This window comes from Erythrolamprus reginae, chromosome 3, assembly GCF_031021105.1.
Source record: "Erythrolamprus reginae isolate rEryReg1 chromosome 3, rEryReg1.hap1, whole genome shotgun sequence".
Taxonomy (NCBI): domain Eukaryota; kingdom Metazoa; phylum Chordata; class Lepidosauria; order Squamata; family Dipsadidae; genus Erythrolamprus; species Erythrolamprus reginae.
The window spans coordinates 164,406,061-164,429,690 of NC_091952.1; the positions used below are offsets into that span (position 1 = coordinate 164,406,061).

General features: G+C 35.7%; 1 protein-coding gene across 3 annotated transcripts in view; it reads right to left on the reverse strand.

The window, feature by feature from the left end:
- Window positions 1–23,630, reverse strand: part of CDH9 (cadherin 9) — a 124,331-nt gene that overhangs the window by 26,189 nt on the left and 74,512 nt on the right. For all 3 annotated transcript variants that reach the window (XM_070749085.1, XM_070749086.1, XM_070749087.1), the window contains 3 exons: window positions 11,877–12,064; window positions 5,389–5,642; window positions 136–272 (listed from right to left, as the gene is read on the reverse strand). In XM_070749085.1, coding sequence (XP_070605186.1) covers window positions 136–272; window positions 5,389–5,642; window positions 11,877–12,064 — 579 coding nt within the window. The remainder of the gene's footprint in view (window positions 1–135; window positions 273–5,388; window positions 5,643–11,876; window positions 12,065–23,630) is intronic.

Consider the following 23,630-nt stretch of genomic DNA (forward strand, 5'->3'; position numbering starts at 1 on the left):
AGAACATACATTAGGTTGCTGGGTATAAAGCCATAGATCATATAGATAATAATGCATGGGGAAAAAAATCAGTTTTCAACATAGCATTTCTTTCTCTTCCTTTCAAACTGACTTTATAGTGTACATACAACTTACTAATTTCAGTTGCAACAACAGTGAGGTTATGCCATGTGGCTGCTTCTCGATCAAGGGTCTTAGAAACAAATATGGAACCATTTCCTGAGTAGATGTTGAATATTCTGTCGAAATCAGTGTGGCGATCCAAAGAATATCTACCAAATGATAAAACAAATATTACTATCTTCTATTGCAACACTTTTTAATTTTTTTGTTGTTTAAGATACTGGAGAGCTATAGTATGGCATTAGCAATGAAGATTGTGCCCTTTTTAATTTAAAGAAGAAGAAATAAAATGGATTGATTAATTGATTGATTGGAAGAAATTTATTTACTGTTCAACTGAAATAGCTCCTGGAACAAATATAAAACAAAAGAAATTGCAAGGAAATAGAAGAAAAGTCAACATCAATATATCCTTTTTATTATTTTCATGTAAATGTACACTTCCACAGAATAGCAAAGAAAGAAAGAAATCAAGTATTTCAGAAACCTAAGTCATTACATTGTATTTGTACTCTTATACAGCCATGTCAAAATACCATATTCATAGGCAATGTTGTTATAGATACCAGTTTTGATACTGCCATTAGATGTCAGAAGTGTGCCAGTGTCTAGCTTAGGATGTATATTTGTATTTTTCATAAACCTTTCTCTTATTCTGATTTACTTCCCAAACAGTAGTAATGACAACATACAAAAATAGTAAAAAGATGTGCTAAAAAAGCCCCTCAATTTTGGTGACTAGAATTTCCACTCTAATTCATGCTAAATTCTGAAGAACCAACAAATTATAACTCATTTGCAAGGTGAGGAGCTCAGTTTTAATGGAAAATTTCCTGAGGTTTTGAAAACACAGAGAAGAAAATTGTATTTTTTAATGCACTTGCCTAACTTGTTTCTTTATTTGCAATGTATATTTTCTATCTTTCAGTAAACAAACAATGAATTGATGGTCACATTTGATGTAGATTAAAACAATGCACAATACCCTACAATAAAAAGCAGTTCTCATCTAAGATGTGATTGATAAGAAATCAAAATATTTCTTACAACTTATGATTGTCATTTTTAAAGTACCGTATGTTTCCAAGTCTTATGCATTTTGAAGATTATTTAAAGACTAAACTTTTAAAAAGACAGTTACAGTTAACAGTTTACAATTTACATTTCATAAACAACTGGACAATAGTTTGCAGCATTATAAAAATTACATATTTATATAACAGTGGAAAATAAAACACAATATACTTTAAAGAAGAAATATAACTCTATACACTCATACAACAACATACATAACATAACATAACAGAAAAGATATAAGAAAAAAATAAAGCAAACTAAAACACCTAGGCAGCAGAAAAGATTTAAAAATCTTAAAGCAAAAAAAAGTAAAATGAATGATAATGATTTAAAAACCTAAACAAAACTAAAATTTGTTTATATACTGTAGACACAAAACCCCACATCTATTTAATGTTATTTAAACAAAAAAACAAAAAAAACAGGCTATTCAAATGATGTAGATTTTTCCCCATTTCATCAATATGATTCCCTTTGGACATATAAACCATATACAATAATTATAAGCATTCCCATACATATAGTATATAGTAACAAATACATAACATTCAAGTAGTTCTCAATTTACAACCATTTGTTTAACAAGCATTTGAAGTTACAACAGCATTGAAAAAGTTACTTCGGATTGGTCCTTGCACTTATGATCAGACATGGGATCAAAATTTGGGCACTTGGCAACTGGCATGTAGTTTTGATGTGTGCCATCATGTTCCAGGAACATAAGATCACCATTCACAACGTTCCCACTTGGCTTCCAACAATCACAGTAAGAAGCCAGATTTGGTTAAGGTGGCACATTTCATTTAGCAAGTGCAGTGATTTGGCTAACAATCATAGGATTTTTTAAAAAAAAAATCAGGTGCAACTCATTTAAAAATTGCTTTGCATAGTAATGAAAAAAAATAGTGTAAATTTTGGTCATGTTATATTATGTTTAAACAGCTTTAGGACTATCTAGTAGATCTAAAGGACATTGAAATCCACAGTATTAGCCTTCACAATACTGTCCCTTGTCTGTGATGTGTTAAACATAATTATGGTTCATTATGAAATACTGCAGGGCATTCATTTTCAATCCAACAGTTCTTCTGCTCTACCCAAAATTAAACAGAGATATAGAGATCACCTGTGGTTGGCATCAGATTGGTTTGTAAATAAAATGAGATATCATTGTTAAATTAAATAGGCTAGAGCATTGATGGCGATGACATTCATAATTTCCACTGGGGCATTGGGGAAAACCATCCACTTTTCATGAATGAAGCGATTTCATCTTATTCATCTTAAAGAGTCTTATGTGGATATGTGGTTCTCACAGATTATAGCTGACAAAGACAGTCAGGACTATGGAGAGTTGTAGACAGCTAAAAGCCTTGGGCTGTTTGACGAAAACTGGTTGGCTCTCACAATTATAAACTGTCATGAGAGCAGTTTGGAAGTCACTATAAGTCATATAAGGCTATAAATTTTGTTCCTGCAGAACTTCTTATGCCTGATGGGTTAGTGGTGGTAGTAATGAAGATTCTTCTGTGGTTCATATTTATTCCAACCAGAGCTGAATGCATTCGAATACTCGTCTCATTTTGGTGGCAATTCAACTTGTCTTAGAACCTCGATTCAGACTGAGCCTTGTCATATTTGAAATCAGCACTTAGAGAAATCCCAACCCATGCTATCAATGGCAAAACCTAGGAGATAGTTCTTCTTTTCTGCTCAAAATCCTTTAACATTGATTTAAAAAAAAATCCAGCACTATGGGGTCTAGACAACTCAGTGTGGGCCACTCACCTAACCAACTCACTACCACCAACTGGTCACAACCAATTTGCCGCAACCAACTCACTATGGCCAACTTGCCACAGGACAACACATCACAGGACAAGGGAAATGGTGGAATAAAATCATTAAAGAAAAAATGCAAAAGGGGGGAGAAAATAAAAGGTGAATGACCAAAATTAAAATATTTTAATTATTTAAATATTTAAATTGAATTGTTGAATTGTCCCACAGCTAATTGCCCCTCAATGAGTTGGCCATGGTGAGTTGTCCCATGGTAAGTTGGACATGGCAAGCTGTCTGCATCATGTGGTCATGGCGAGTTGGCTGTGACTAGTTGGCCACAGTTATGCTTTACACAGTGGAATTAAAAAAAATCACTTCAATTCCTTCCACCAACCCGAAACAAAATAAATTGCTAATGCCTTTATCCATACTTTTCAGTGCATGCACATGTGTGCATTTATTCTGATAGATGGAATAAAATCTGAGTGCATACTGTGAAGTGAAACTATATTATTACAAAAAAATGCAAAATAAAAGCAATAAAAATCTTCCATAGGTTTTCTGGTTGCCTTACCACCATTTTTCTGATGCATTTAAAGATCTCTGTGAAGTGTGAAGTCAAAAAGATTGGATAGTGATTTTACCATCATGTGTTTTACTCAATATCTTTTTTCATATTTTCATATTTGTATAGCAACAAAGGTACAAAGTAAATAGGAGGGGGAGAGGAAGGGACGGGGTCTAAAAAAGGAACATGTATATATATCTACATTTTAATTACATCACTATGGGGATGCTACAGTAGTCATAAGTGTGAAAAAGAGTCATGTCACTTTTTTTACTGCCATTGTAATTTTGAACAGTCACTAAATGGATTGTTGCATATGGTGATATCCATTGTCTCAAAAAAAGGTTTTTTTTAATAATAATCAACTTCCTATGTCATAGCTTGATTTCCCCCCTCCCCCACTTCCTGCAAAAAAATCCACAAAAGCTTCCAATTGTAAATGAATTTCTTCAGTGATGTTTCTCTTAGAAGAACTGATAATTTAGTCATCTCTGCCAGTTCCATCACCTTTACTAGCTATACTTCTATTGTTGGGGACCTAGCACTGAGCATACAAAAGTCATGCTACTGTTATTATATACTGTATAGGAAGAGTGTCATTTCCAGTATTTTATCCAAAAACCTTAAACATAAAAACCTCTGGTCTGAATTGTATATTAATTTATTTTTATTTGAATTGTAAATTTGAATCCAATATAGCTTTTTGTTGCATATTATTATAGTAGCTGCCTTGAGTCAAGGAGAAGAAGTCCAAGAAGAGAATGCTGAAGTTTTGAAGGAGAAGTGAAACAGAAGGGAAGATGAGATGACAGAAAGGAAGAATAATGGCTAGTGAAAAAAATTGTCCAATGGTATTATTGAGAACTGCACAGATTTAATGAAAAATATGGCCATGATTCTGCTTCCAATAAACAGAAGGATTGGGAGGGGAACTAATCCCCCAAACAGATGATAATGTCAGATCAGTTGTGAATGGAGTTGATTTCAAAGTGATTCTCTATATCTCTTTCTGTCTCTTTGTCCCTCTGTATCTTTCTCCCTCTCCCTCTCTCCCCTCCCTTCATGTATCGGATGTCTTATTGACCCTCCATAGTAATTCTAAGAACCGGTCTGAACCTGGAGCAATCCACTTCTGGTACAAGCACAATATGGACTGAAGTTAGCATGAACATTTTGCTAAAATCTCTTTATTTTGTTTAAATGTAGTAAGTAATTTCAATAAGTAAGTATACTTATAGTCTGCTCTTCCCTAAGAAATTAGAGTGGTGTGGAGTGAGGAACATTATTATTATTATTATTATTATTATTATTATTATTATTATTATTATTATTATTATTTATTAGATTTGTATGCCGCCCCTCTCCGAAGACTCGGGGCGGCATACAACATCCTTCATTTATTTTTTCAATAACCATTCAAGAATGATTAGGTTGAAAATTCAGAAGAGGCTCAAAATTACTTGATAAATCATATTGAATTTGAACAAGCTACGATGAGAACTAGTTTTCTGAAGAGAAATATCACTTTTTTCAGCCAATTGCCTTCCAATTTCTTTTGAATACCACATTCTACTAACCCAGACAACATGAACAGAAGTTGAACTTTGAAAATTTTGAACTTTGAAAATTTTGGGTCCAGATTTGGATATTGATATAATATATAAGGTTAGTCTAATGCTACCAATAGTATGAATGCAATCATATCCTTAATGAAATGAATAACCACCAATTATATTTAGTGATCTTATTGCCAATATTAAACATCAAAGTTACTAAACTCTGAAGCACATTATAGGCAAGTTCAAATACTTCCAATGTAGGCTTTTCTGATAACTTACTTGATTAGGTTCTTCGTTGCATCTGGATCCTGGGCTATCACTTGCCCAATGATGCTGCCTTCTCTGACATCTTCATCAACTTCTATTAAGTTCGATGGTAAATTAAAAACAGGTGGCTCATCTACATCTTCCACGTAAACTTTGACCAAAGCTGAATCTCTAAATGGTCCCAAGTAGAAAAATCGTGGGTCAGGATGAATGTTAGTTGCTTCTACTTTTAGGTTATATTGATTCTTCTTTTCAAAATCTAATTGCTTGTATCCAAACATGGAAAATAAGGAAGAGAGAAAGGGAGAAAAAAATACTAATAATTACCTAAGTACTTTTAAAAGTAAATAAATAAAGAATTAAGCATTTTTGAACACCTGTCATTTGGGTTGTGCTGCAGTTCTATACACCAGAGGTTAGCACTGTAATGCCCTAAATTAAAGTCAATTTAAATTATGCCAAATCTCACAGTATCCATAATGTTACCATTTTTAGCAATCTGTCAGTAACTGTCATGAATGTTAATTTAAATAAACCATTTTAAGAGATTTCAAACTACAACATATGAGATCTTGTGAAAAGGAAGATTGGGGAAATCTTATAAGTTTTAATGAATCAGGAAAAATAATTTGTTTAAACACAAAAACTTAGGAAAGGGAAATTAGAACTTGAAAATGACAACTGTTGTATATATTTGTCCATTTCATTGAACTCAATGAGTATTACTTAGGATTATATTCTTAATAGCTTTTTCAAATACCTATGTTTATATTTTCCATATTCAATCATGTATCTTCCATCAACTGAATTTTTTTTTTTAAATGATTCTAATGGTATCCTTTTAGCATTTTGCAAATGCTTTTCCAGGTTTTTTTTTTAAAAAAAAAATTGATAAATACTTGGTATAATTTAAACTTCTAGTACTTTAATAGTCTTCTATTTTTAGTGTGTCAATATGGTTACAAAAGTAATTTTTAAAAATCATTAGAAAAATTGCTCTTTTCAATAAGAAAATAGTTGCAGAGTTTTAGTAAAAAAAAAATAACATGGAAATGAAATTCTTATAAATTAACATTCTATTTCATCCTAGTTTTGGGTTATTTTATTACTGGCAGTTGATACTAATAAAAAAGATGTCATGCCTAAAATTTCAAAGCAGAGCAGTGAATCCTATTCTATTTTCAGATATAAAGTGTTAGCTCATGTACAAGCAAATGTCTTGTCTTTCAAGTGTCAGTCTGAATAAGTGAGTTAATTCACCATAGAAACCTTTTACATATACATGAGCATCCCAAGTTCATATACAATATGTATAGTTATTTCAACAATCAGTTCCATTGAAAACAACAGAAGAGAGTTTGTGACTGCATTTACAACTTTGAAACACTGCAGTTTCTTTATCTATTGAACTTTGTCTGTTACAGTGCTCTATCATTCTGGGCTCGCTCTATCAATCGATACAATTGTGTTTCATTTTTAAAGTGCTGAAACACTCTACATTTGGCATGAATCATTAGGTTCTATCTGCATCTCGCTGGGATCAATGGTTAAATTGCTGTTGGTTTGGGTGAATCAGAATTACACTTATTCCAAAGGAGTCCTTCAAAAATGAATGCTAAATATAGGTCAGCCAGAAATTGTTTTTTGGTATAAATCTTTCAAAAATCATTTCAAATTAATCTCGACTCAGCAGTTTCTCTAAGGATAAACTGCTATATAAGTAGCAGCCTTACAAGCTTAAATTTAAAAATCAAAGCATAGTTGCTGAAAAGTATGTATTAGTAGACAGGTGAAATATGGGCAACTGTATATTGGCTTTCATGGTTAACTATCATAGCTCATACTGAATAAGTTAAACAGCTTGTAGCTGATTGTGGGATATATAAATTAAATGCATGCAGGCATGCTTAGGGTAAATCCCGACATTGTTGCAATAAGTCATATGGGCTACAGTGGACTGAGATTTCAAAATATAACCATTTGGTTAGCAGAAAATGTGTCATATAATACAGGTATAACTAAGGGCAATACTTCTAAAAAGTTTTATGTGAAAGCCTTGATTGATCAAAGTCATGATGGGAAACAGAAGTCAATATCCACAGGCCATTTAGGAATGGCCATACCATACTGAAGATTATGACTTGGAAAATAAAGGGAATAAATGGTAAATAGCATGAACTGATGGATTGCACTAAAAGAAATATAATATAAAAGTTTTATGATGCTGAAACCAAGAGAAAATGGAATCATAAAACAGACTGATACTGAGGTAGTTGAATCTTTTGGAATCAAATCAATAAATCATAGCATGAAAATGAAGATGTAGATTCAATTTGGAAGAAATAATTCAGGAAATAGGAACTGTTGCCAAACAGATTGTGCATATGAAAAAATAGAGAACCTTAGGTTAATGATACTTATATATTATATTACAGGAAACTGTATTAAAGTAAGAAGTAGTGATGACTTGGGGGAAGAGAAATTGTGCAACATTTTTAAATTAATGCAAAACAGGAAAAAAATATTTTGTTAGGTGGGGATGAGGCAAGACCATGTAGAAATGAACGGGCCATTTGAAAAACCAAAAATGCATCAAGATACCGACTTCTTGGTGATTAACTTCTTTAAAATGGTTCACTGGTTTTGAATATATGGTTTAACTACAAGTCTTTTCATATGTAGGCCTGGTGAAAGAATCAATGCAAATTAAAAGCATGGCTGGATGGTTTATAAGAAAGACTGAGAGAATTATTGAAGTTTACAAGTATGATGAGTAAAATTGACTATAAGGCAGATCCCTGTTTGTTAGGGCCAAAAAAAGAAATGTATGGCAATAGAAACAAGTGAATGAACTGGAGTGGGTATCTAATAAATAAGAAACAAGAAGACTAATCAAGAATGGCTGAGCACTGAATGAATGTAGTGCTGCATACAAAAGTGAATGATATTCATTGGGATTATTTGGTCATGTTGAGAAAAGGAGTGAAGATTATTATTATTATTTATTAGATTTGTATGCCGCCCCTCTCCGAAGATGGAAGTTCAAAACAAGTTTATGGAGAAAGAGTTAATGGGGTTAAAAGGACTAGTGTTCGGATTGCAGATATCCTCAAAAAGAAAGAAATTGAAAGTTTAAAGAAAACAAATCAGGGAGCTCCAATGGCTGAATCTTATTTATTTATTTTATTTATTTACTTATTTTGTCCAAAACATAATTAAGGTTACAGAGGATATATTCATAGTAAAATATACCAAAGAAAGAATAGAAGAAAAGATATAGGAATAGAAGAAAATATATATAAAGAAATATAGGAGAGACAATAGGACAGGGGACAGAAGGCACACTGGTGCACTTATGTATGCCCCTTACTGACCTCTTAGGAATCTGGAACCAGTTCTCATTAACAGTACAAAACTACAGAATCTTTTACCAGTCACAACAGTTGGATTTCCCCTGTCTTTTATAACCCTGTGAATAAACAAAGTAGGCTACACATGTCCAGAGTGCTAATTAGTTTTAATGAAGCACATGGGTATCAAACTCCCAGAATCACATTACTGTTAAAACTATATTTTTTCCTTCGTGGAGCTGGGATGGGTGTGGCCTATGCGTGATGTATTTGATCTGTGGGTCACCAGTTTGACATGATGAAGCGTATTTATTATTTATTATTTATTTATTTATTTATTATTTAGATTTGTATGCCGCCCCTCTCCGCAGACTCGGGGCGGCTCACACCAGAATAAAAACAATTTATAACAATCTGTTGTATTCCTGCAACAGATGCTGTTAGGGCAATCACAGGTTGTAGGAATAGCTCTAAGCCCTCTGTGTGGAAATATCCATAGTTTGTGTATGCAAATGTTATCTGTGTTGCCTCTTTGTGGAATAAGCTAATGAATTGACATAAATTTTGAATTTTAATGAAGATAAAAGTGATTTCTTACATCTGACTTATAGACTGAATTAATGCCCCCAGGTTCATTTGTAGCTAATGAAAACTAAGTTCAATGTAAACCCTGGCTTCTATTGCAGGTTTCTTTGAATTAACTACACTCTAATAAGAAATAGTCAATCTAATTCTTTGTGATATCTTGAACATTAACTTTCATCAGTCTGTTGATTATTACTAATAGCAAGGAACTGTGAGAGACCAAAATATCGGGAAGACAGATGGCCTACCTCTGGTTTAAATTATCTTGAAGCCTACCTTAGGTAAGATGACAAATTGTAGGGAATTAAAAATGGAAAAAGCTCCAACAATATAAATTTGTCCCTCCACAAAAAAGACCTGATGAAGACAAAAAGGACAATTTTCTCTACTAAAATGATCTATTCAGACTTTTGTTGAGGGAACTAATTCATATGAAAGACATGATTGAAACTAAAATTACATGAAGAGAGAAAGTTTTCATCTATTCTCATGCTGTTATAATGCTATCCTGGTTTGTTATACTGCAATATTGTCCCGATCAATGATATGAAAGAGATGGGAAAAGTTGTCAAACCCCCCCCATATCTGTTAATAAACTATTTCATAGTGCTTATTTCTGCCAATCTAGTATGTATGACATTAGTATAGATAACAATATATACTAAGTATGGTAATACCAATCTTGCTTTGGACTACTACTGAAGCTGTTCCTGACCTATACTGGTTTTACAAAAGAAAGCATTAAAAGTTTATAATATTTGTATAATTTTATGCCCCAACACACTATATACCATATTTGTGGAGTATAAGGCATGCCTTTTTCCTCGCCAAAAGAGGCTGAAAATTTGGGTGCTTCTTACACTCTGAATGTAGCTTTTTCAAAGCTTTTTTTCCAGTCCTAACTAGGTGCTAACGATCTTTCCAGCTCTTATCTTGCAGGTTCCTTCATTGTTACTCTCTGTAAATAATTTTTTCCAAGACCTAAGTCTTTGCAGGTTTTTTTTTCATTGCTCTAACTTGCTCTGAATGTTTCTTTCCATCCCTAACCAGGTACTAACAATGTTCCCAGCTCTTACTGCCTTGCAAGTTATTTCATTGTTACTCTCTACGAATAAGATTCTTTTAAAGCCCTAACCAGGGTATAAAATAATGTGCTGAAGCTGACCAGACTAGGGATGCTAGCCAAATGAATATCTGGTAAGCAGATTCTTTTTCCTATTTTCCTCCCCACAAACTAAGGTGTGTCTTATACTCTGAAAAATACGGTACATCATTTCAGGTGCATATTGTGCCTATTTGTTATCCTTTGATATTAGGGATAACTACAGCATATATTTGCAGATCAGCATACAGACTGAAGTTCTCTCTTTTTAAAGATGATTTCTGGGCAGAGGCCATCTGCTACTGGTGGATGGGCCATCCAGAGATATGTGAAGCAGATGCCTAGAGCCAGCAATTCCTTATTGGAATTCTAATTTATCCAACAAATTTCATGGCCTGCAGCTGATTTCCCCATTTACTTAATCAGAGCTGACATAATGTATGGAGGACACCACAAAAGGAAATCTCAAAATGTCACAGGTTTTCAGAGTGTATCATAATACCTCAAGTGGAAGCTTCAGACCCCAAGTACTCCTGACAAGAATTCCCTTTTTTTAATTTATTTTTATAAAACTCAATGGAATAAGAGCTATGGGGGGGGGGGATATTCAGTAAGGGTCTCTGGACAAATATCTTATTAGAAATTGGACTGCTTTTGCATACTATTTTCAGGATACCAAATAAACATTTGGCTATTTCCAGCCTTTGAAAGGGAAATAGACTTCAGCTAATCAGCCAGCTTGGAAAGTGTAATGGGTCAACTTGCTACAGCCAAGTTGCTGCGGCCAACTCGCGACAGCCAACTTTCTTTGGTCAACTTCCTGCAGTCAATTCACCATGGTCAACAAGTTTTCAGAGTGTATCATAATACCTTAAGTGGAAACTTCAGGCCCCAAGTACTCCTGACAAGAATTCTCTTTTTTTCTTTTGTTTATTTTTATAGGACAATTTAACAATTCAATTTAATTATTTAAAATAAAAATTTAAAAATATTTTAATTTTTGTCCTTCACATTTCATTCTCCCCTTCTTTTTGCATCCTTTCTTTAATGATTCTATTCCATCATTTCTTTGATGTTAGTGAAACTCTGTTCTGTAGCCATATCTCCCACAGAGAGTTGGCCATGGTGAATTGACTGTGGCGAGTTGGCCACAAATAATTGTCACATGCCCCTTACAAAGATAACTTAACCTCTTTTACATGTTTAATAGAACTTTCACATTAATATTTCTAAAGTTACATGGCCACAAATTTCAATGTATCTGACAAGCGAGAACAGAAGGAAGGAAGGAAGGAAGGAAGGAAGGAAGGAAGGAAGGAAGGAAGGAAGGACGGTTTGAAGCTTAACACCTGCTAGTTTCTCTGAAGTTGACCTTTCATGAAATCTGATCCATCCTCCAGCTGGAAAAGGGAATCTAAAACCTAAAGTGCCAAGTCCAATAAAAGACAGAGAAGAAAATAAACCTTTTTGACTGTTAAAATCCCTTCTTGTGTGTCCTTGTCATTGATGATATCAAACATGTCAGATCCATCGCTGGAAGCAATGCTGTACTCAATTGCAGCATTTTCACCAACATCGGGGTCATTGGCTTTTATTCTGCCAAGCGAAGTCCCAAGTGGTGCAGACTCTAGAGAGCTGAACTGATATGTGCCTGGAAAATATTAGAAATTAGGAAAATTAGAAGCATGAGGTGTATATACACGTGCACCTAGTTATTCAACTCTATAAATAATTTTAAAAATTCAACAGAAACAAGTTCCTCAGCTTCTGGCTGAGTCAAAGGGAAAAAACACCCCAGCAAATTTGAACACAGAGCTAATACTTGTGAAAGAAAAATTATAAAAGAAAAGAGAATGTTGAAGGAGTACAATCTGTTACCTACAAGTTACCTACAAGTTTTGTTACCTACAAGTTTTACATTGTAAGTGTAAACATTAGACACTTGGCAGGACTAACAGCCCAATCCAGTGTCCATGTTCTTACCTGGAAGGTGTATCTATTGAAATATAATCTAAAACCAACGTGTATTAATTTTTTGGTTTATAACAGATTGCAAAGTAGTCAATCTTGGGATAAAAATGTCACTGAAATTTGCCTAAAGCTAAAATTGCAATGACTCCCGAGGCTTGTTCAGGCACAACATCTGTTATAATTTTCAGAACAAGTTTCAAAGAATTTTAATAAGACTGGCATTAGGGAGGGAGGGCATTTGAGGGTAAAAGTTATATTCAACTTAATTGTATGCTGGCACCCTCCCAGCCCACAACAACGTGTTATAGCAATTAAATAATAAACAAATAAACAAGGAAGTGACTGTATTGGAGACATTGCAACACTTAAAGAGCAAGCTGGACTGTCACTTTGAATGTCTTAAAGAAAACTTGGTGGTATCTAGGTGAAGCTGGAGGTGCTTGAAAAATCTAGCAGGATAAAATCTGGCATTTCATCTGGAAATACCCAATGAATTCTGGCATTTCATCTAAATAATCTTGGTTAAATGAAACACCATCAAGATATACTAGTTAAAGACAAGACAATGGCATTTAGCCATTCTATCCAGTTCAGGCAATTGCAAGTGGCCCCACCCACCTGCCTAGACATCATGATATCCCATTTATCCACATTTTCTAGGCTTTGTGCATGCACACTCACATTTGTGAACAAGGTAAATAAATGCCACCCCTGGGCAAGGGGGTTAAAAAATATGGAAGAAAGTGGCAATGGTAAACCACTTCTGTATTATGAGCTATTATGGATTAACAGTGAAAAGACTCAAGGTCCAAGTCCTCCCAAATTAATTATCTTTCTTTAAAACTATAGTATAGAGCAGTGTTTTTCAACCAGTGTGCCAAGGCACACTAGTGTGCCGTGAGACATGGTCAGGTGTGCCGCGAAGCTCAGAGAGAGAAAGAAAGCAAGAGAGAGAGAAAGAAAGCAAAAGAGAGAAAGAGAACAAGAGAGAGAGAGAGAAAGCAAGAGTGAGAGAAAGAGAACAAGAGAAAGAAAGCAAGAAAGAGAGAAAGAGAGAGAAAGAAAGCAAGAGAGAGAGAGAAAGAGAGGGAGGGAAGGAGAGAGAGAGAAAGATATAGAAAAAGGTAGGGAGAGAAAGAGAGCAAAAAAGAGAGGAAGGAAGGAAGAGAAAGAAAGAGGGATGGGGAGAGAAAAAGAAAGAGGAAGGAAGGGAGAGAAAGAGGGAGAGAGAAATAGAGTAAAAGGGAGGAAGAGAGAGAGAGAAATTTTTTTTGTCCAAACTTTTTTTAGCCCCACCCCACCCCGCTCAATGTGCCCCAGGGTTTCGTAAATGTAAAAAATGTGCCGCGGCTCAAAAAAGGTTGAAAATCACTGGTATAGAGGAACTCTCCTCTTGTTTTAGGAAGCTTTAAAAACAAAACAAAAAAGCAATACTTTTATTTCTTAATTCAGTTAAAAGGTTGGCTTACTTGCAGCTATTTGCTATTGGGAGCTCTTGCTTATTTTCAATAGCTAATATTAATTACACACAAGAATGGAATAATTCTAATGTCAAGGTTCCAGGTAGCATCCAAACTAAATCAGAGTCCAAGTCAAAGTAATCCTCAAAGTTCCAATTTATTCAGAATCCAATCTTCCAAGCCGTTAATTTATCATCAACTTCTGCACTGGTTTGACATTTAACTGCACATTTTAAGTGGATGGCTAATTACTGTATATTGTAATATAGCATTATGGCATCATAAAGAAAGTATCTTGAGAATACGTCTGGGCTGAAAGATGATATTTAAAAAAATTAAGTTACTATCAAAAGCTATTTATAAAAAAAGTTGGTTTTACTTTAGTGTGTTATACAGATTTATATGAAAGCTTTGCCAAATGTGACTACAGAAAAGTTGGTGAGCAGATAATACAGTATCTACTTCTTAAACTATTAAGGAAGGAAGATTTTCAAGATCCTGACATAGAATCTGGACTCTTTTAGAAAATGATTATTTATTTGCAATGTTGAACTCTAGTGCAGTTATGGCGAACTTATGGCAAGGGTACCACGGGCGGCATGCAGAGCCATATCTGAGGGCACAAGAGGTTTTGCCCTATGTCAACTCCATTTGTGCATGCTGGCCGGCTTGATTTTCAGCCTTCTGGAGGGTGGGAGAAAGCCATTTTGACCCATTGGGCTAATTTTTGCCATCCCCAGGCTTCAGGAAAGCCCCCAGAGCTTGGCCCCCAGGCCAATCAGAAGTTCAGAAATGTGGGAGCACAGTGCGGGGGTTGTATGCACATGCACGAGGGGAGGCCATTGCATTATGGGTGTGGGCACACACCATCATGCCATCACGTGTGTGTACGTACAAAAAAAGATTCACCACTGCTCTAGTGCTTGCATGGAAAGTCATTATAGATAACCTTTCATTTATGACTGGTCACTTAACAAACATTTGAAATTACAACAGAGTTAAGAACAACCCATCCTCAAATTATGACCGATGTACCAACCACAAGTTTATATGATCATCTTTTGGGTGCTGGGCCACCAGTTCATATTTACAACTAGTTGCAGCATCTAATGGTCATGTGATTATATTCTCCACCAAAAAACACCCATTTTATTATTTATGACCACATGATTCATTTTACATCCACATGATTTGCTGAACTTGCTACCAAAATTCCCGGCTAAATTGTGATTGTAAGTCAAGGACTATCTCTATGTCTTTCCTTAGTCCTTTTTTTTTTTAATAAGCAACTTGGAGACTTTGATCCACAATACAAACAGTAAATTCAGCATTTGTTGTCATAGAAGAAAAATAATTCTGTTTTTTATTATATAAATCAATGATAAAGGATTTTGTTGAAACATTCAGCATTTCTAAGCAGGATTTTGGAAGATTCTCTCTAAGACCTTTGAGAATTAGTGTGAACTATTTTCAGATAGATGGATCAAAGGTCTGACTTTCTATATCTTGATTATTTTATCCTTTTCATTTAAGAAATTTTGTTAGATACACACTTGGGCTCGTTCTAAATCTGCAGCAAAAAAAAGAGAAAAATATATACTTTTTGGATGTAGCACTAGAAGAGGCAATAAAGCTTGTTTTATACCATAAGTCTTACAATCTTATACTGTATAATTGACTATGGTGGCAAGAGCTGATGGAAGTTTAAATCCTTGCCTATTTCTGTTTTTGAAAATTTCAGGTATGATGTTCAAAGTTTGCAGAGGAAGTAAATTGCTGTGTTTTTTTCTGATTATTAAGAAGATCCACGAGGAATGTATTGCACAAGTACTTGAGATCTAAAGTTGTCTTTGGGGTCTTTAAAACATGAGAAAGACATTCAAAAGTCACCAAAGGTTCCTGGTTCTCTTATGGAACAATTTACATTGATGCAATCAGACAGAGACTTATTCTATGCATTAGGTGGAGGAGAGCAAAAGTCTGAAAAACTGAAGACTTTGCAGACTTTAATTATGCTACAGATATTTTTATTATTTATTATGGGTTATCCATTATTTTAAATCTTTCCTCGCACACAATCCGTAAAAACACTCACACAAATTTCCTTCCAGTATCCTAAAGTCTAACAGATGGTTACAGGCTTGACTAATTAATTTTGTTGTGACATTCCGAGTTGTAAATGAATGTTCATTTGTACATTGAAATTGTTTTCTTAAGATTCCCATCACCTACATGCTGCCAAAACTGCAGTAAGTTTGAATTCTATCATTTTAGTCTGCCACCACATTCTGTCTAATGTACAAGTCTTGCACCAACTTTATTTTTTTAAAAAAACCTTATTCAGAAATAAGTCATACTGAGTGTAAGCTGTCCCACAGTAAATATACACAATTACTGCAACTTATCTTATAAGGTACAGCAGAATAATTTAATGAAGACTAAAAAAATAAATACGAATCCTGAATCTGTATTTTTCTACATATATTTGCACCACACATTTAATTAGACTTGTGCTCCAATAGTGAATGAATGACAGTTTAAACTATTGTAATTACCATTCAGGTTTTTGAGTTCGAATTTCAATGGGCACGAGATAAAACAGTCTTCAATCAATGTTGGCAAATACTGTACATGCTGTCTTAAAGAAAATCTGATAAAATGTCGATACACCAAAAGACATTTTTTTGTCTTTTTAAAAGAAAAGTGACTCTATTCTTCCCCTCTCCCCAAAATAAAATGAAAAATTTATTCTAAATATCATGCATATTCTCATTGGCAACCCTCAGTCTTGAATCGATCAATCAGAATCAATCAATCAATCAATCAATCAATCAATATCAACTTTATTTGATTAGTCAATCGACCATATCAAAGTGAGGAAAAGGACCACATCGGTCGTCATAAAACTGTGACTGGTTAAAATACAATAAAATTGGCTAAAATAGAGGGAATTTGAATAAATAATAAGTTAAAATGCAGTATAATATGCTAAAATTGAGTAGTAAAACATGAGAATATAACTCATTGAAAGACTATGATATTATGTTCTGGAAAAAGTTCCTAGAACAGCCTCTAGTGTGGCTACAAAGGCCAATCCGAGAGTGGCAATCCCTTCCACACTGGAGGGCAGATCCATTCTGTCCCCTGCCTGCTCCCCCATTTCATTGATTTTGGGATTGCCTTTGCCTCAGCCTCCGAATAAGTGTCTCCTCAAATTGGAGAAAGCCATGCTGCGTCATTAGTGTCCAAGCTGAACGATCAGAAGTCAGGGTTTCACAGCCCGACATGCATATTCTATAATAGCATTTAATAGGATAGTACATGTATGTTTTTCTTTAATAAATACATTAGAATATCCCCCATTTCATGATTCTAGGTGGATTATAATATAATAAAAATAGAGATATTAAAAAACCATTATGAATACGAATATATAATGTATGGGAAAATAACTTTGAGGGCAATATTCCTCAACCTTGGCAACTTTAAGATATGTGGACTTCACGTTTTACAATTCCTAGCTAGCATGCTGGCTGAGGAATTCTGGGAATTGAAGTCCAGATATTTCATGGTTGAGAAATACTGCTTTTGGAGGAGATTAAATTAGTATACAAAGTACCAATTACCTGTTTTCAATATATTAGAAATGCGCTAGGAAACAAAATCTGTTGTCAGCATTTTTCTGTTACAGAAGCAAATGCCCATTTTCCAGATAACCACATCTATACAATTGCCTCTGCTGTTCACTACAATTTTGCCAATTTCTTCCATTTATACTTTTTGCAGGTGGTAGATGCCAAAAGCATTTTCATGGTGGGAAAAATTACTTTGCAGGAGAGTGGCAGGGGGAACTATGATGTTTGTAGCAATGTCACTTCACAAATGATGCAAATTCATATCATTTGTATCATGGCATCATATCAGATTTATCAGACTATCAAAATGAAAGTTCATTTTTCCACCCACACTGACCAAGGCTTGTCTTAGGATGGAGCCAAACATTGTGGTTTCTTTATTGTGATTTATAATTTAGCATGTGGGGAAATTCCAGTCAATTAACTTCATTCAATAAATCATCATTAAGTATACTGCGACTCAGAGTGATGGGTAATCCCAGCCATTTTCTGTGATATACACATCCATATAAGCTTATATCAAAAGATTATATCATGGTCATTAAGCTCTGGTGTGGTATGATTTAATTTAGTAGCCACTATACTTTGCTAACTATAATGGTTCTCTTTCGCTTCTTGTTCCCTTGGACAGACTGAACAAAAATATTTTAAGGGAACTGGGTAAGGAGATATTCATATTGTTGAACTGAACTTTTCTTCTGTTTCTCTTTTATATCTATTTCATTTTAAATTCAACTTGTTCTAATGCCCTTAAAATAGGGAATTGGATAATTTTGATACATTTTTCCTCCATATGTATGAAATATTTTCACTTCTAAGCTAAAATTCTTTCAGCAATTAAAACATTTATTGTAAATGGATGAAACCATGATGAAAATAATTTATAAACACAAAAATGTGCCTGGTTTATTTTCCAAGTTAATTTTGCAGGCAAACTGCTCAAAAATCATAGGAAGGTCAACTATAGCCCATCAAACGGGTTCTTTAATTTCTTAGTGTGATATCTGAAGTGGTTTATATTTGTGCAAGGGGTGGGGGAGTTCCCATATTCCATTTGTTTCCAGATGAGAATAAATAGGAGGAATGAAAGCTTGGTGCCATTGATTGACTAGATATTTTAGGTATCTTGTATTGCTGAAATGCGCGGCTGGTGAGTCAACCCCGGCCCGGATTTGCCGCAGGGCCAGGGAGACACGGCCCTCGGCATAGCTGCCATTTTGGGGCCGGGATCTCGCAAGATTTTGCGAGATCCCGGCCATCTCTGGGCATCGGCCCTGGCCGATGACGTCATCGGAGGCAGAGCCTGCCAGCCCTATATAAGAGGCTGCGCAGGCTTGGGCCTCCTTTTCGCCCCAACGACGATGAGCAAGCGAACACCCGCCTGCCCTCCCTATCTTCCAGTGTGCCACTGTGGGTCGCCCTTAGGGGTCCGAATAGGAATTTTTGGCGGTCTCGGTATTTTCTGAGACCGTTTTTTCGCCTATTCCACACTGTGGTGACGGATGGTGGTTAGGGGATGCTTCGCTCCCCGATTAGTCTAATTGGCTTACCTTTGGTCATTTCGGTTGGCAGGTTAGGGGCGGAAAATTGGGTGGTGTTTAGCAACTGCGTGTTCTCCATTGGGCATCTTTGGGGATGATTGACAGGTTCTCTCCAAAGGCTCATGGTGCCTTTAGTTCGATCTGAGCAATTGGGGGGAACCTGCCTTTGGGTCCCGCCTATTTCTATCCCCTTGTAGGGGTTAGACGGCGAGACCTCCCACATGCAGGTGCATGGCTGGGATCCAGGTGAGGGCGGGAGCCCTTCACCTGGATCAGCATGGAGCTATGCCCATATGTTGCCCCGGAAGTTTTTCTGACGTCATTTTTTGCCCCAGAAGTAATTGTTTGACCCTGCGGGTCCTTGTTAGGTTTTAGTTAAATTTATGCTAATTTAATGAATATGTTATGCAAATTTAATTAATAAAAATGACCCAGTTTAAATCCAGCTCTGTGTCCGTGTCGTTACTCCGCCTCTTCTGCAATAAGATTTTGAAATTAAAGGCATACAAAAATCTGACTTAGGGAATCAAATTTAGAAACACTGAAAATACCTGGCAAAAGAGTATACAGCAGGAGTCTGGATTATCAGGAACTCCATGATAATCCTCTCCAGGTAACATGTTTTCTTATCCTGTAGAAAATAAATTCTACAATTGCTGATGAATCTGTTATCTGTCACTAACGTTCTGACTGTTACTTCAAGGTAAACAATTCCTAAGTGATTCCAAGCCAATGTCTAAAATTTAAAATAATCACTGGCCATGTCTCTGTTTTGGAAAATTTAGTTTTGGGAGAAGTATATGTGTATCCAATTTTGAAATGTCACACCTGTACAAATAGGATGATTAGGGAAGCATTTTAAGAATGGCTCCAATCCAAATTCAGGCAGAGAGCCCAGACAATCCAGGATCATAACTTTAGCCAAAAGGCAGGTATGACTTGAAGAAAAGAGAGAAAAGGACTTTCCAAATCAGGATGCGTTTATTGTATTCCCACATTGCTTAGACAGTCACAGGCGTATTGATAGAGTCATCAGTTAATAAGCAAGGATAAATTTTAAGGGGCAAGAACAATACTTTAATTTTCTGATCAAAATGCAAAGCCACATTATGTTGTTTTGCATACACAGAAAGGCTTGGAACGTAACTAACTTTGGCAATCTGAGAGTCAGAGTTAATATAAAATGGCATAATATGCATTCAGGGTTGTTGTTGTTTTACTCCCACCTAGGTGGAATTTACAAAAAGAATGATGCCAACCATTTTTTTCTGCTCTATTCTTTTTCTTACGGTATTTTATTGGGTAAGAGATAAACAGAATATTAACACTGCAGCATAGGCTTATTTAATTGAGCAATTAGTCTTTTTTGGGGTGAGCCATTCTTTAAGATTTGTATATACTATCTTATTTTTTCTTCTTCTCATTCATTCATTCATTCATTCATTCATTCATTCATTCATTCATTCATTTATTTAAATTTATAGGCCGCCCATCTCCTGACGGATTCAGGGTGGCATATAACAATAAAAAAATACAAAGTTTAAAATCTCAATATTAAAAACATTCATACCTCTCTCGTTCACTACTACTGGCTAGAGCAGAGTGTATCACTCAACGGCCCCAGGCTTGCCAGCAAAGCCATGTTTCTAAAGCCTTTTGGAAAGCCAGGAGGTTGTGGACCATGCGGATCTCTGGGTGTTGTTGGTTCCAGAGGACTGGAGCCATCACAGAGAAAGGTCTTTCCCCCAGCCCCACCAGTCAACACTGCTTGGGTGACAGGCCCTAGGGCAGAGCTGGTAATTGGGCATGGTATTTAAAAACAAGGAGTGATTTCAACTACATGATATTTATCTGACCCTTGATGTAGAGGTTCTGAGTCATGACAGTTGTTACTCTCTCAGAATGAAAAAAAAAAAAGCCCTTAACCAGGGAATAAAATAATGTGCTGAAGCTGACCAGACTAAGGATGCCAGATAGATGAATACCTGGTAAGCAGATTCTTTCCCCTATTTTCCTCCCCCAAAAGTAAGGTGTATCTTATATTCCGGAGTGACTTATACTCTGAAAAATATGGTATGTTACATTATGTTTATACAAACTACTATCTTATACATGTTTGACAAACAAACAAACAAACAAATACATTTTGAGGGTTTACTATATGCCCTTGCATGTTTTTGTTCCCATAAGTTCTTTAGGAAATAACAGAGCTGAAAAATCTTCTTCCATTATGATGCTTTCATTCTCATTATGATATTGCCACCAAGTAGCATATATTTTATAGCATATCACCTTACTTTGAGTTCAGCAGCTTGTTTGATTGATTACCCTATCACATCCCTGCATCTTAAGTAGACCTCTTACCCAAGTGATGAATGAAAATCAATACACATATTTCACAAGTGTTATAAAAAATGAACTCAGACTAGAATTAGTGGACAGAATGTTCCCTGGTAGGTGGCATTTTGGAATCACATTGCTATGCAGCCTGTCCTATAGCTCAACTGCAGTAATTTTGACCTTGTTCCTAGGTACAGGAACCTATACATGAAGCAATGTGACCTTTTATGCTTTGCAAGGCCATGGTATCTTGGAACTAAGGAAGATGCATATTATGAAAAACAAGATTGTAAAAATAACTACAAAGAACGGTTTGCTTTCCCAACAATAGTTTCTATGAAAAATCCCATAAACATATAAAAAACCAACACTTTTGACTTTTTTAAAGAGAAAAAGTAGATAGAAAAAAATAATGAATATGTAGGAATTCATAGTATTTGATCATCAGATTTGATAATCTAGAAAAATAGATTATACTGGGTGGAGAAGTTCAGTGTTGAACACAGGCACAGGCTCTGGGGGTAAATCTGTGTTGTCTGCATCTCAAACTGAAGCACAAATGGTCCTGTAGTCTGCAATTTTTTCTGGAATTCCATTCATATTTCCACATCCTTAGAAGGATGTTCGTTCCAAAGTCACAGTTAAATGTCTATGGATATTCTCAGTTATTTAGCTCATGATTGTCCTAAAGGAAAAAGCATAGATTTCCAGGAAAAAACCTGCAGATTTCAGGAACATTTGCACTTCAATTTGAGATGCCGACAACACAGCCACGTCCCCACAACCAGACTAGGGTTCACAAAATTTTTACTACCGCACTGTGGGCATGGCTTATTTTGTGGGTTACCCCATTCCAGCCTCAGTCACCCTATTGGATTGGTACAGCTGTCATCTAACTCCAAGTTAGTGATCTTATTCTCCAGAATAACTGTGTCGGCTTCCAAAAGCAGGCTTGCTTAGAAGGAAGAGATTAACAGAATTGGAAGAGACCTTGTAGGACATCTAGTCTAACCCCCCCACTCAAACAAGAGACCCTACAGCATGGATCCTCAAACTATGGCCTGTGATACTCTGTGTTCCAAGTAGTGACCACAATGTGGAAATCTAAATGTAGGCACCTGACTTAAAAACTGCCATGACTTACAGCCACCATTCTAGGTTCAATTCAGGTCATATGTTTAGGACTACTTATTATTATTATTATTATTATTATTATTATTATTATTATTATTATTATTATTATTATTATCATCATTATATTATTATCATCTTCATCAATACAACACAGCAAACGAGATCACTATGCTGGGTTTCATAGTTTATCACGTCGGATGCTTCCCAATTTGCTGCTACATTGCGTGATGTAGCAGCAAATTATGTTTGCTGATCTCAGTAAAGCGGCCTTTTGCAATTGACAGATGGAGATTTTGTCAATTCCGATGGTTTTCAAATGTCCGCTGAGATCCTTTGGCACTGCGCCCAGTGTGCCAAGTACCACTGGGACCACACTCACTGGCTTATGCCAGAGTCATTGCAGCTCAATTTTTAGATCTTCGTATTTCACTAATTTATCTAGCTGCTACTCCTCAATTCTGCTGTCCCCTGGGATTGCGATGTCGATGATCCATACTTTCTTTTTCTCCATAATCAGGATGTCTGGTGTGTTATGCTTCAGAATTCAGCCAGTCTGAAGTCTGAAGTTCCACAATAGTTTTACTTGCTCATTTTCAACCAATTTTTGGGGCTTATGATCCCACCAGTTCTTTGCCACTGGTAAATGGTAGTTCTGGCACAAGTTCCAGTGCCACAACATCATGTCTATGCTTGTAGTCAGTCTGTGCGATCTTTTTGCAGCAGCTGAGTATGTGATCGATTGTTTCATCTGTTTCTTTACAGAGTCTGCATTTTTGATCGGCGGTTGATTTTTCAATTCTGGCTTTGACAGCATTTGTTCTAATGCCCTGTTCTTGTGCCGCCAGTATTAGTCCTTCTGTCTCCTTTTTGAGTGTTCCACTTTTAAGCCATGACCAGGTCTTTTCTTTATCCACTTTGTCTTCAATCTTCTCCAAGAACAGGCCATGCAATGCTTTGTTCCGCCAACTGTCCAGCCAACGAAGCAGTGGAAGTGATGGGCCGGTGCCTGGAGGATGTTAGGGCCTGGATGAGTGTCAACAAGCTCAAACTCAACCCAGACAAGACGGAGTGGCTGTGGATCTTACCTCCCAAGGACAACTCCATCTGTCCATCCATTACCCTGGGGGGAGAATCAC